Genomic DNA, 12,995 nt, shown 5'->3' with positions numbered 1-12,995 from the left:
TCCTGCAGTGAGTCTGTTGCTTGCTGGGATTGCTGGGATAGGCTCCGGCTCCCCTGCAACCCCGAACTGAAAGAAGTGGTTCGAAAATGGATGGAGTTTAAGTTCAAGTTTAATTCATCTTGAAGTGGTTTACATACAGGTGGGGGCCCACTGCACAGCTGACCTGGGGCAGGAGGGAAAATTGACTTCACCTGATCTGGCTGAAACACAGACACTCAGTGAGCTGAGCTGTTAGAATGAGAGAGGTACTGTTTGCACTCAGCACAACGCAACTTCTCGCTCAATCCAGCAGTCCAGAACTGAATTGGGGGGAACTATGGGGAGTCCAGAACGTGCAGTCAGGACTGGAATTTAGCCAGGACACATCATTAATGACCGGGAGTGTTAACTGCGCTGTACAAATGCAAGTCAAAATAATGGCTGCCCTGCTTGATTTAAGATTAGACAAAAGTTTAAAAGTCATGTTCTAATTTCTAATTCTCAAATCACACAGTAAGAAAAGGCCAATTTCTGTCCAGTTTTATTTCCTTAAGCATTCTGTGGAGGCCAGTGTCAGAGAGCCAGGTGAAGCGGACTCGAGGCGTGACAGATACAGGTGATTAGAGCACCGCGCTGCAGGATGGAACTAACAGCCCTCTGCTTGAGGAATGGAGAAGACAGGCTAACAGACCCGCACACACCTCTGGACACACCCTCGCAGATCACGAAGGGGCTGGCTGGAGTGCCAGCGCTCCCACAATGCACGATGGTCATTTTCAACAGTATGCAGGCACGCCACGTTGTTTCAAAAGCTGAAAATGAGGTACAGTCAGATACTGCAGTGACACCAGCGGTGCACACAGTCAGGGGTGCCCAGGGGAGACCAGTGGCACCAGCAGTGCCCACAGTCAGGGGTGTCCAGGGGAGACCAGTGGCACCAGCAGTGCCCACAGTCAGGGGTGTCCAGGGGAGACCAGTGGCTCCAGCAGTGCCCACAGTCAGGGGTGTCCAGGGGAGACCAGTGGCACCAGCAGTGCCCACAGTCAGGGGTGGCCAGAGGAGACCAGTGGCTCCAGCAGTGCCCACAGTCAGGGGTGTCCAGGGGAGACCAGTGACACCAGCAGTGCCCACAGTCAGGGGTGTCCAGGGGAGACCAGTGGCTCCAGCAGTGCCCACAGTCAGGGGTGGCCAGAGGAGACCAGTGGCTCCAGCAGTGCCCAGTCAGGGGTGTCCAGGGGAGACCAGTGGCTCCAGCAGTGCCCACAGTCAGGGGTGGCCAGAGGAGACCAGTGGCTCCAGCAGTGCCCACAGTCAGGGGTGGCCAGAGGAGACCAGTGGCTCCAGCAGTGCCCACAGTCAGGGGTGTCCAGGGGAGACCAGTGGCACCAGCAGTGCCCACAGTCAGGGGTGGCCAGAGGAGACCAGTGGCACCAGCAGTGCCCACAGTCAGGGGTGGCCAGAGGAGACCAGTGGCTCCAGCAGTGCCCACAGTCAGGGGTGTCCAGGGGAGACCAGTGACACCAGCAGTGCCCACAGTCAGGGGTGGCCAGAGGAGACCAGTGGCACCAACAGTTCCCAGTCAGGGGTGTCCAGGGGAGACCAGTGGCTCCAGCAGTGCCCACAGTCAGGGGTGGCCAGAGGAGACCAGTGGCTCCAGCAGTGCCCAGTCAGGGGTGTCCAGGGGAGACCAGTGGCTCCAGCAGTGCCCACAGTCAGGGGTGTCCAGGGGAGACCAGTGGCTCCAGCAGTGCCCACAGTCAGGGGTGGCCAGAGGAGACCAGTGGCTCCAGCAGTGCCCAGTCAGGGGTGTCCAGGGGAGGACAGTACAGTGGCTCCAGCAGGGGTGCGTGGGTATAGGAGATGAGCCAGTGAGCTGCAGGTCAACGCTGCTGGCCAGGCGGGCTGGCTCTGATGACGTCGGTACCCGAGCAGAGGCGAACCAGCGTGCACCTTCAAGCAGAAGAGTGTCAGCTTGCCAACAAAGCCAAATGACAGTGTGAGTGAATCACCCACGGGCCCTGCGGTTGTATTTGTGGGAAACGTGTCTTAAATTCCCTGCGTAATACTTAACCCGGTTAAATTTACCGTCACACGCACTCGGCGATCCTTACTAGCGAGTGACACTGGATTTCCCTCAGACAGGATGGGATCTCTTTCTCGCTAGGCGCGCACCCCTCCCTCGTGCCCCTGGGTTTTAAGCCCCAGTAATCCAGAGCGCGCCTCGCGCTCTTTCTCTCCGGCGTCCTCTGCCCTGCTGCGGGGGGGCGCGCTGCTTCTGCCCAGAACTGATTAGCCAGAGGTTTGCTTTGTGTTCCGCTTGTTCTGCCACGCAGCTCGAGCCCGGATAAAGCCCTCGAAAATCCCTGTTTGCGGCGATACCGGGGGGGGCACGGTGGCCACCTGACTGAGAGGCTGTGCCACCGGGGCCTCGCGGCCGCTCAAAGGATACTGCTGCGTCCTGGATTTCTTTGCAAAGCGCCGAACAACACAGCCGCTGGCAGCGCGAGCTTTTGTGCTTCGGCATTGTTCTGCGGTTTTGCTTGCGCGTGCGGCGTTGTGAAGCGGGGGTGGCGGGGGTAACGGGCGGACTGCGGGAGGGGGGGGACGGAACAGCGCCCCTCGTGAGAGGGAAGGGTCCTAGCGATGAAGCGGGGTTTATGAGGTCCGGGGCAGATTTTAATCGCGTGGTCCCCCCCCCCGCCGAGGTCCTCTTTCCGGGGCGGGAAAAAAAAGTTACACAGACGCGAAGGAGGAGGAAAACAGCGCGCCGATCCATAACCCACCCGAGCAGGTTCCACAACGTCCATTCCCCAACGCAAAAACCCTTGTCCTCTACAGAGGAACTGTCAACAGTTCCGCAGTGCGTAACTCTTTCCCGCGGTGCTTAAAACCCACTGATTTTCAACACACGGCGGCGGAGAAGTGATCAGTATCCAGTCTGTCCCCCGTCCTCCCCTGCGGCGATGTGTTTGGAAAGCTGGAGAGACTCGCCGGGTCCTGCACACGTGCTCACAGCGAGAGTCCCGCTCCCGCCGGGCTTCATCGCGGCTGGGCTCCGCTGCCTGGCCGAAGACTTAATTGACTCGTGAGTAGGATGTGTTCGAAGCGTCTGGCTGTGTTCAGCTCTTGGACACGCGGAACGTGTTCAAAGTCGCTTTCCAGCAATTGCATCTTAATATGTAACATAAAATTCCAAACTTTAGAGTAATAAAAAAAAAACATCATAAAACTTACGAATCAAGCAAACTGCGAGTTCAATTAAGGCTTCAGTTAGGCAATTAAGCTCAGCTGCAGTGGGCATACTCTGGTGTGACAAAGCAGAGGGTGCTCAGCACATCTGCCTCAGCAAGCCCAGGGGCGACTCTGACTGTAAGACGTCTACAGAAGGACGGACGACTGGAGGACATGGAAAGAATTGACCTTCATTCATCCATCCATTTCTGAATCCGCTTCTTCCCAAGCAGGGTCGTTGAGGAGTCGGAGCCTATCCCAGCACAAGGTGCGTTGCACACTCACACTCACACCAGGGCCAGTTTTCCCAGAAGACAGTTCACCCACCAGCATGCCTCTAGACTGTGGGAGAAAACTAGCACAAACACGGGGTGAACATGCGAACTCCACGCAGACAGCACCCCAGGTTCAGAATCAAACCCGGGGCACCAGCGCTTTGAGGCGGCAAGTCTAACAACTGCACCAAATTTGCCTCCTTAGGCTTAAAAAAACGTTTCGACTTTCCCAATATCCACCAGCAGATGTCGCCGTTTAGCATCGTCTCCCATGTTCGCTCTTGATCTGTTTCCTGCGGACGTATTCTTAATGCACTTCCTTCAATATTCAGATCGTTCGGTGCTGGAAGAACAGGCTTGCCTCCTCAAGATTAACTCAAACTCTGGCAGAGAGGCAGCTATATGGGCCTTCAAACCAAGTGCAGTATAAATGCAGTGTATTTACTATGCATTTGGAAAGACGCAGGAAATCAAGCTAGCTGGGATTGACTTCAATGTGGGTCAGCCCATACGGCACAAGAAATGGAAAATACAGTAATAAGGTATTTCTTTATTTTTATTTTACTGTAAGTTCATCAGACCAAATACATCAACAAGGTCCTCGATGGATTCAGGCATGACATTCTTGCCAATATATTAGCTGAGTGTACATTAATGTGTACAAAGTAGAAAAACTAAGACTAAGAACAAAGCTACACAGAGCCCATCCTGAATTATTTGCAAATGGGGAAGAGTGCAGTCAGTTCTCTCATTTCTCGCTTGTAGTTTTACCCTGGATTAAAAAACAAATGTCACAGGTGTAAACGATTTCCCTGTAGTTTCCAGAATGTGGAACAAGTAGTGGAATTGAAGCTGATACCCTGGCTTCTTTAAAGAAGAGGATGTGATCCTCTCATCTAATAACTGATAACTGGTCTACTAACTATTGATTGATAACTAGTTAATGGGCTGGAGGGGTTGAATGGCACCAAAATAGCAATCTGGCCAGTGTTCGTATCAATATGAGACTGGACCGGACCGGTCAGTAAGGAACAGGACTGTGCTGGCCAGTAAAGAACAGGACTGGTTGATTGTCAGGGTATAACTGGAGAGGTCAGTAAAGAACAGGACAGGACTGGTCAGTAAAGAATGTGAATGAATTGATCATTCATTCATCAGTCTTTGCTAGATTAATGAAAAATCTTCCGTACCAATTTACTATTCAATCTAATAAGATGCTTCTGTATAATAATATATAATATAATTATAATATTATTTAATATAACCAGATCACATCATGTATAATACTTAGAAATATTGCACTTGTGGGTTGTTTTACATGGCAAACCTCCATTCTGTTGGAAGGAATATTTGCCATTACACAACCATGAACATCTGCTGAAAAGAAATGTGCAGCTGTGAAAACAAAAATGCTCTCAACAGTTCTAGATCTCTTTCATTTTATACCCACACACTCCATTCTTCATGTGTGCGCTAACAGCAACGGCCCTTGAATGAAGAAGGGTGTCGGCCATCTTTGAGCTCCACAGCGCCTGACAGGTGAGTCACTGGGCTCTCACTGACATCACTGCAGAAAATCAGACCCACGGAAGTCAATGAGTCTTCTGGGTTTTGATACAACCTGAATAGTCAATTAAACAATGAAGATGATATTTTTTTAATTAGAATTTTTTTTAATTAGGATTTTTTTTCAGTTTTTTACTGTTGATTACACATGAAAGTCACTGCACTAAAATTCAGAGACTGGATAGAAGTATCACAATCATGCAGCTAATTAAACGGTTAGAGCAAAAAAAGAACTTGAGAATGCGGTTGGAACAAAACCCCAGTGAGACAGGTCTCCCCAGGAACTGAGACCCCGGGTCTTTGGGCAAGGAAGAAGTAACCAAATAACAAACCTTCCACTCGATCCAGTGCAGGTCTTTGGTTCAGCCATCCCCACACGACAACATTTCATTCATTATCAACCAATACAACAACTGAAGAGCTGGCTTTGCTAAAACCCTGCAGTGGACTGATTGAGAAGCTATGTTCTAAGCGCTTGCCTTCACTGAGAGCTCGTGGGCAGTCTGGGTCAGGCCTCCCGCTGTCATTCTGAGTCCCACGTGCTGAGTGTAGCAGGGCAGCACACGGACGGGCAGTCCCAGCGGTCAGTTGTGGTCATGCTTGTTGGCCTGTTTGGCCCTCATGGCGGTCTGGGTGACGGTGGACAGCGAAGAGCGCGACAGGCTGGCTGTTTCCACGATCTCGATGTCCTTGCACGTCAGGCAAGCGATCAGCTTCTGTCGAGAGGCGCTGGCTGCAAAGAAGAACTCATGGGACACCCCCGCCAGAACCGAACCCATCATCGGCCCAATCCAGTACACCTGGAAAGGAGAGTACACCTGATCAGTACACCTGGAGAGGAGAGTAGACCCGATCAGTTCACCTGGAGAAGAGAGTACACCTGATCAGTTCACCTGGAGAACAGAGTATATCTGATCAGGTGGGTAGCTGCGTCAGCATGCGTAGGCTGCAAAGGAACAAATAATAGGTTTATTCCATGCTGAAAAAAAGAAGAAAGAGAACACAACGTTTCGGCCATGGAGCCTTCTTCACGTGTGGGTATATCTGATCAGTTCATCTGGAGAGGAGAGTACACCTGATGAGTTCACCTGGAGAACAGAGTAGATCTGATCAGTTCACCTGGAGAATAGAGTATATCTGATCAGTTCACCTGGAGAGGGGAGTATATCTGATCAGTTCACCTGGAGAGGGGAGTACACCTGATCAGTTCACCTGGAGAACAGAGTATATCTGATCAGTTCACCTGGAGAGTATATCCGATCCATACAATTGGAGAGGAGAGTACACCCTATCAGTACACCTGGAGAGGAGAGTATATCCAATCAGTACACCTGGAGAGGAGAGTATATCCGATCAGTACACACGGAGAGGGGAGTATCAACAGTCTCAAAATCAACAGAGTGTCACAGAGAAGTTGATGAACTGGTGCTCGGTCTGAAATAATATTGAGATGACCTCAGACCCCTCACTCCCCCAGTGTTCCCAATGCGACTCACCCAGTGATGCTCCCAGATCCCGGTGATGATGGCTGGCCCCAGGGAACGAGCAGGGTTCATACTGCCACCAGAGAAACGGGCCTTAGAGGACAGAGAGACACACTCTGAGGTCACACGCTGTGGCGACCTGTCAGCTCTGTATGTCTGAGGTTAATGACCTCTGATCTCCTCATGACCTGTCAGCTCTGTATGTCTGGGGTTAATGACCTCTGATCTGCTCATGACCTGTCAGCTCTGTATGTCTGGGGTAATGACCTCTGATCTCCTCATGACCTGTCAGCTCTGTATGTCTGGGGTTAATGACCTCTGATCTCCTCATGACCTGTCAGCTCTGTATGTCTGGGGTTAATGACCTCTGATCTGCTCATGACCTGTCAGCTCTGTATGTCTGGGGTTAATGACCTCTGATCTGCTCATGACCTGTCAGCTCTGTATGTCTGGGGTAATGACCTCTGATCTCCTCATGACCTGTCAGCTCTGTATGTCTGGGGTTAATGACCTCTGATCTGCTCATGGCCTGTCAGCTCTGTATGTCTGGGGTTGATGACCTCTGATCTGCTCATGGCCTGTCAGCTCTGTATATCTGGGGTTAATGACCTCTGATCTCCTCATGACCTGTCAGCTCTGTATGTCTGGGGTTAATGACCTCTGATCCGCTCATGACCTGTCAGCTCTGTATGTCTGGGGTTAATGACCTCTGATCTCCTCATGACCTGTCAGCTCTGTATGTCTGGGGTTAATGACCTCTGATCCGCTCATGACCTGTCAGCTCTGTATGTCTGGGGCAATGACCTCTGATCTCCTCATGACCTGTCAGCTCCGTACATCTCTGTATGTGCTCATTTAGTTTTCCTAAAACGCTGTAACGCCCACGGTGCACCTCCGGAAGACATGTACATGGTCTGTTCCGGAATGGCGCCTGTGCTCACTCTCCTGTGGGCTCGGGCTGCTGTTAACGAAGGTGTCAGCAGTGCTAGAACATGCGTGTGTTAAGTGTGGCGTGTCGCCGTGCGTCTCTCCGCTCCTCACCGCGGTCAGCACGCCGGCGCTCAGCGAGAACCCCACGGCCCAGCTGCCCGGGTCGCCCCCGTCCCGCTGCCGCCGCTCCTCGGCTGAGAAGATGGTGAAGACCAGCTGGAAGGTGGCCAGGACCTCCATGGCCAGTGCCTGGCCTGCGTTGGCCTCAGTGGACACCTGGAGAGCACAGGACCCACTCGTGAGCACACAGGGACAGAGCAGAAGAGGCCCTCTCTCCTAACTGACCTGATCAGCAGTGTGCTGGGGTGAGTGTGCTGGGGGTGAGTGTGCAGGGGGTCAGTGTGCTGTTCTCACTCGTGAGCACACAGGGACAGAGCAGAGGAGGCCCTCTCTCCTAACTCACCTGATCAGCAGTGTGCTGGGGGGTGAGTGTGCAGGGGGTGAGTGTGCTGTTCTCACTCGTGAGCACACAGGGACAGAGCAGAGGAGGCGCTCTCTCCTAACTGACCTGATCAGCAGTGTGCTGGGGTGAGTGTGCTGGGGGTGAGTGTGCTGTTCTCACTCGTGAGCACACAGGGACAGAGCAGAGGAGGCGCTCTCTCCTAACTGACCTGATCAGCAGTGTGCTGGGGTCAGTGTGCTGGGGTCAGTGTGCTGTTCTCACTCGTGAGCACACAGGGACAGAGCAGAGGAGGCGCTCTCTCCTAACTGACCTGATCAGCAGTGTGCTGGGGTGAGTGTGCTGGGGGTGAGTGTGCTGTTCTCACTCGTGAGCACACAGGGACAGAGCAGAGGAGGCGCTCTCTCCTAACTGACCTGATCAGCAGTGTGCTGGGGTGAGTGTGCTGGGGGTGAGTGTGCAGGGGTCAGTGTGCTGTTCTCACTCGTGAGCACACAGGGACAGAGCAGAGGAGGCCCTCTCTCCTAACTGACCTGATCAGCAGTGTGCTGGGGGTGAGTGTGCTGTTCTCACTCGTGAGCACACAGGGACAGAGCAGAGGAGGCCCTCTCTCCTAACTCACCTGATCAGCAGTGTGCTGGGGGTGAGTGTGCTGTTCTCACTCGTGAGCACACAGGGACAGAGCAGAGGAGGCGCTCTCTCCTAACTGACCTGATCAGCAGTGTGCTGGGGTGAGTGTGCTGGAGGTGAGTGTGCAGGGGTCAGTGTGCTGTTCTCACTCGTGAGCACACAGGGACAGAGCAGAAGAGACCCTCTCTCCTAACTGACCTGATCAGCAGTGTGCTGGGGTGAGTGTGCTGGGGGTGAGTGTGCAGGGGTCAGTGTGCTGTTCTCACTCGTGAGCACACAGGGACAGAGCAGAGGAGGCCCTCTCTCCTAACTGACCTGATCAGCAGTGTGCTGGGGTGATTGTGCTGGGGGTGAGTGTGCTGGGGTCAGTGTGCTGGGGTCAGTGTGCTGTTCTCACTCGTGAGCACACAGGGACAGAGCAGAGGAGGCCCTCTCTCCTAACTGACCTGATCAGCAGTGTGCTGGGGTGAGTGTGCAGGGGTCAGTGTGCTGTTCTCACTCGTGAGCACACAGGGACAGAGCAGAGGAGGCGCTCTCTCCTAACTGACCTGATCAGCAGTGTGCTGGGGTGATTGTGCTGGGGGTGAGTGTGCTGGGGGTCAGTGTGCTGTTCTCACTCGTGAGCACACAGGAACAGAGCAGAGGAGGCCCTCTCTCCTAACTGACCTGATCAGCAGTGTGCTGGGGTGAGTGTGCTCGGGTCAGTGTGCTCGGGTCATGACCTCTTAGCTCTGTATGGCCGGGGTTAATGACATCTGATCTGCTGTTCTTACTTGTGAGCGCACCAGATCACACCTAGCCAGTGACACAGAGATCCCAGGGAATCGCTTGACACAGGTATGACAGGCATTTTCTTCCATACACCCACCACTCTCGGTGTACAGAAGTAAAGCTTCTGGCCTCTTCTGAGTCCTCTGCCTCCATTCACCTCTCCTACTCCCACCCTGCCTCCTTTCACACCTCTTTCTCCCTGACCTTGCTGACGTAGCACTCCGCTGCAGACTTCACAGGAAGGGCCAGGAAGAGGACGCCAGCCCCCAGCGTGGCCCCCAGACACTGGCCCAGGACGTAGCCGGCCGCTCTCAGCAGGTCGAGCTTGCGGGTGGCCAGGAAGGCCAGCGTGACGGCAGGGTTCACCTGAGCCCCGCTGATGTCCCCGAAACACTGGCCCAGCCCCATGGCCACAAACCCGGCTGCGAGGGCCGGCTGGATGGGCCCCACTTCGCCGGGGCCCGGCACCGAGGAGCCCAGCACAGCCGACACGAAGATCAGGGACCCCAGGACCTCTGCCAGCACCGCGCGCCAGAACTGCCGGCTCCGCAGCTCCTCGGAGAGAAGCAGGCAGAGAGAGAAGAGCCCCTCAGCCAGCTGGTCCTGAAGCTCACTGACAGCACTGCTAGAGCAACACCCATCAGAGTGAACAGATCACACAGCAAGATCTCACCCACAACACAACACACTGAACAACACTGTCTCACACACACAGACACAACACACACTGAACAACACTGTCTCACACACAACACAACACACACTGAACAACACTGTCTCACACACAACACAACACATACTGAACAACACTATCTCACCCACTGGGACACACACAACACACACTGAACAACACTGTCTCACACACACAGACACAACACACTGAACAACATTGTCTCACACACAGACAAAACACACACTGAACAACACTGTCTCACACACAACACAACACACTGAACAACATTGTCTCACACACAGACAAAACACACACTGAACAACACTGTCTCACACACAACACAACACACACTGAACAACACTATCTCACGCACTGGGACACATACACTGAACAACACTATCTCACCCACTGGGACACACACACAACACACACTGAACAACACTATCTCACCCACTAGGACCCACACACAAACACACACTGAGCAACACTGTCTAACCCAGTGGGACACACAAACACAATGCACACTGAACAACAATATCTCACACAAGAGAGGGCAGGCTCAGTGACCACAGCCTGGACATAGAAAATGGACACGGACAGACCTGGCTGTCCAGAGAGGACAGGCTCAGTGACCACCGACAGTAGGGAAAAGCAGAGACAGAGATGCTCTTTCTGTTGTTGTGTAAGAAACTTTCTAGGATTAGACAAACATTCTTCTCTAAAATAAAATATAATCCCAGAATTCTTTATCTTGCCAGTATCAGAACAGCTGATTCACGTGGAAGAAATTCAACAGAGCTGCAGCTCATAGTGTGATCTCCTGTCACAGCCTGAGGAACAGAGAGCAAGCGTGTCTCACAATCCTGTTTTATGTATTATGTGATGTGTGGAAAATATCCAATGATATATTAGTACTGTAAATGTCGTGTTGATTCTATTGCTTTGGCAAGACTGTAACTCATTGGCATTGCCAGTATAGCTAGATGAATTCGAACTGAACTGAGGAAGGGAGACAGAGGTAGAGGGAGACATGGAAAGAGAGGGGGAGAGGAAAAGAGAGAGGGAGAGCAGAGAGCAATAGGGAGAGAGCAAGGGAGGGGGAAAATATTATAGAAAGAGAGGTTGGGACGGAGGACGAATGAGAGAAAATCTATTGAACAAGGAGAGATTAAAGGATGCTGCGCTTCAGAGGAGGATGAAACGACTCCCCTCTCACCTGCCAAACACTGTGAGCTAACATCAGCTATGCAAATGGAGAGTATTGTTATTGTTTCTCTGTTCAATGGCTTTGAGTTTTGTAATATAACCTAGACAAAAAAGCAGTAGAAACACCCAGGACTCAAGGGCTGTTTTGCGGTTTGTGAGTTTATAAATTAATCTGAAACATGAGCAGATAGCACTGGACACATCTGTAGTCCTGCTTGTCACTAAGGAAGTGACCTCACTGTTTCCAGGCCTGGCGAGCCGAATGAAGTACTTTGTTGCACACAAGACCAGGTGGAGCTGTTTCTATGGGCCAGCTGTCATTATCAATAGAGGGCTAATTAAGTCAACACCATCTCTTTGACTAAATTAATATGCTGAGACACCTAAGTGCTCTCTCCACCTCTCCAAAGCACAGGGATCAGAGAAGATGTACATTGTCTTTCTTCCTGCTGAATTGCAGCTACATTTTCTGGTAACTGAACCTCATTTGTTTTGTACCAGATTACCCAAACATTCAGCAAACTAGAACAAAAAAACTTTTTTTTTGCTTGAATTGCATGTATTGACAGTTTCACATGGGTGCTATGGTGGTGCAGTTAGCATTGCTGCCTTGTAGCACTGGGACCCCTGTTTCAATTCTGGACCTGGGGTCCTATCTGTGTGGATTTTGCATGTTCTCCCTGTCTTTGTGTGGGGTGTGCTCTGAGATGGACTGGTGCCCCGACCAGGGGGTACCCTGCCTTGTACCCGCTGCTTGTCAGGATAGGCTCTGAGGTCCCTGGAACCTTGAACTGGATAGTGTTTAGAAAACTAATGGAAGGACAGTTACCATGAGACCTCCAACAGGTATAACATCTGAACGTAATTTAATCAAAGAGAGTATGGTTCAGTTATGTAACTGAAAGCTAAACAGAAATAGACACAAGTAGGAGTGAAGGCTTCCATCCCCAAGAAATTTAGGAATCCCTGTTCTCGAAAATCTCAATCACAGTTATCTGAAGAATCAATCACAAAGAAGTAACTGATTCCAGGATGTCATCTAGCCATTTCCTTGAAAGAAGCCAGAGCATTGTCTTTAACAACATGGCTGGGTAGCTTGTTCCCTGCTCCCACCACCCTTAATGTAAATCTTATGTGTTTCAATCTGTTTAATCCCATGATAGACAGTTGCTCACAATATCAGATTTAACTCGCCTGAAGCAGGATAACTGAGCAAAGGAGCCCTGACACGAGCCGACCTGTTTCATTCATCTAGTTTTGCAAATTGGGTTCAGTTTTCCGAGTCCGGTCCTACCTCTCGCAGAGCCATGATCTGTCCAGAGTGTCTCTCTCTCTGTCCACGTCCGTGCCTCTGCGGCGCTGGGTACAGAGGAACACAGAGCTCTCCGCTCTCATTTCAAGAGCTTCTAGGAGGTCCTACTACCCATAGCAACCTCCCCCCGCCTTTCAGTCTTCAAAGATAAAAGCCCACCCTCCCACTCCAGACCTGAAACAATCCTCCACTTAACCTCCTCCCCTCCCCTCTCTGCTCACAGCCATTTCTCAGCAATAACGGTACAACACAGGACTGCGGTCTGACCGGACTCAGGCTGTGAGGAATCTTCCACAGAGTGCGACTCACTCCTCTCCAGTCCTCTGCATACACTTCTCCATTCAGTGCCTCCTGGGGAGATCCCAGACTTCTCTCTCCACTGAACTAGAAGAGACGAGGTAGTCCACGCCAGCCAGATAGCACCACTCGAAACATAGGTTAAAACAGACAAGGCCAGGCTTCTTTTTCTCCAGCAAAC

General features: G+C 51.9%; 1 protein-coding gene across 3 annotated transcripts; it reads right to left on the bottom strand.

Annotated features, from left to right (window-relative positions):
* Positions 1-4,023: 4,023 nt before the first annotated feature.
* On the bottom strand, positions 4,024-12,637 carry LOC102688903 (aquaporin-4). 3 transcript variants are annotated; one of them, XM_015344060.2, is made up of 5 exons: positions 12,500-12,637; positions 9,516-9,881; positions 7,577-7,741; positions 6,548-6,628; positions 4,024-5,851 (listed from the first exon to the last, which is right to left on the bottom strand). In XM_015344060.2, the coding sequence occupies exons 1-5, from the start codon at positions 12,512-12,514 to the stop codon at positions 5,636-5,638; spliced, it is 843 nt and encodes a 280-aa protein (XP_015199546.2). In that variant the 5' UTR covers positions 12,515-12,637; the 3' UTR covers positions 4,024-5,635. The 3 variants fall into 3 exon arrangements, with proteins under 3 accessions (XP_015199546.2, XP_015199548.2, XP_015199547.2); XM_015344062.2 differs by having other exon boundaries at positions 9,531-9,881; XM_015344061.2 differs by having other exon boundaries at positions 9,516-9,878.
* Positions 12,638-12,995: the final 358 nt, after the last annotated feature.

Source organism: Lepisosteus oculatus, chromosome 1 (assembly GCF_040954835.1).
Source record: "Lepisosteus oculatus isolate fLepOcu1 chromosome 1, fLepOcu1.hap2, whole genome shotgun sequence".
In the NCBI taxonomy this organism is placed as follows: domain Eukaryota; kingdom Metazoa; phylum Chordata; class Actinopteri; order Semionotiformes; family Lepisosteidae; genus Lepisosteus; species Lepisosteus oculatus.
The sequence above is the reverse complement of the archived record's forward strand: the minus strand, read 5'-3'. Positions and strand labels throughout refer to the sequence as shown.

Bases quoted from the DNA above. Each gene is read 5' to 3' on its own strand.
- LOC102688903 (XM_015344060.2), bottom strand. The intron at 7,742-9,515 runs GTGTGAAAGGAG...TGTGCTCTCCAG, and splicing joins GCAAGGTCAGGGAGAAAGAG to GTGTCCACTGAGGCCAACGC. The intron at 5,852-6,547 runs GTGAGTCGCATT...TCTCCTTTCCAG, and splicing joins GGATCTGGGAGCATCACTGG to GTGTACTGGATTGGGCCGAT.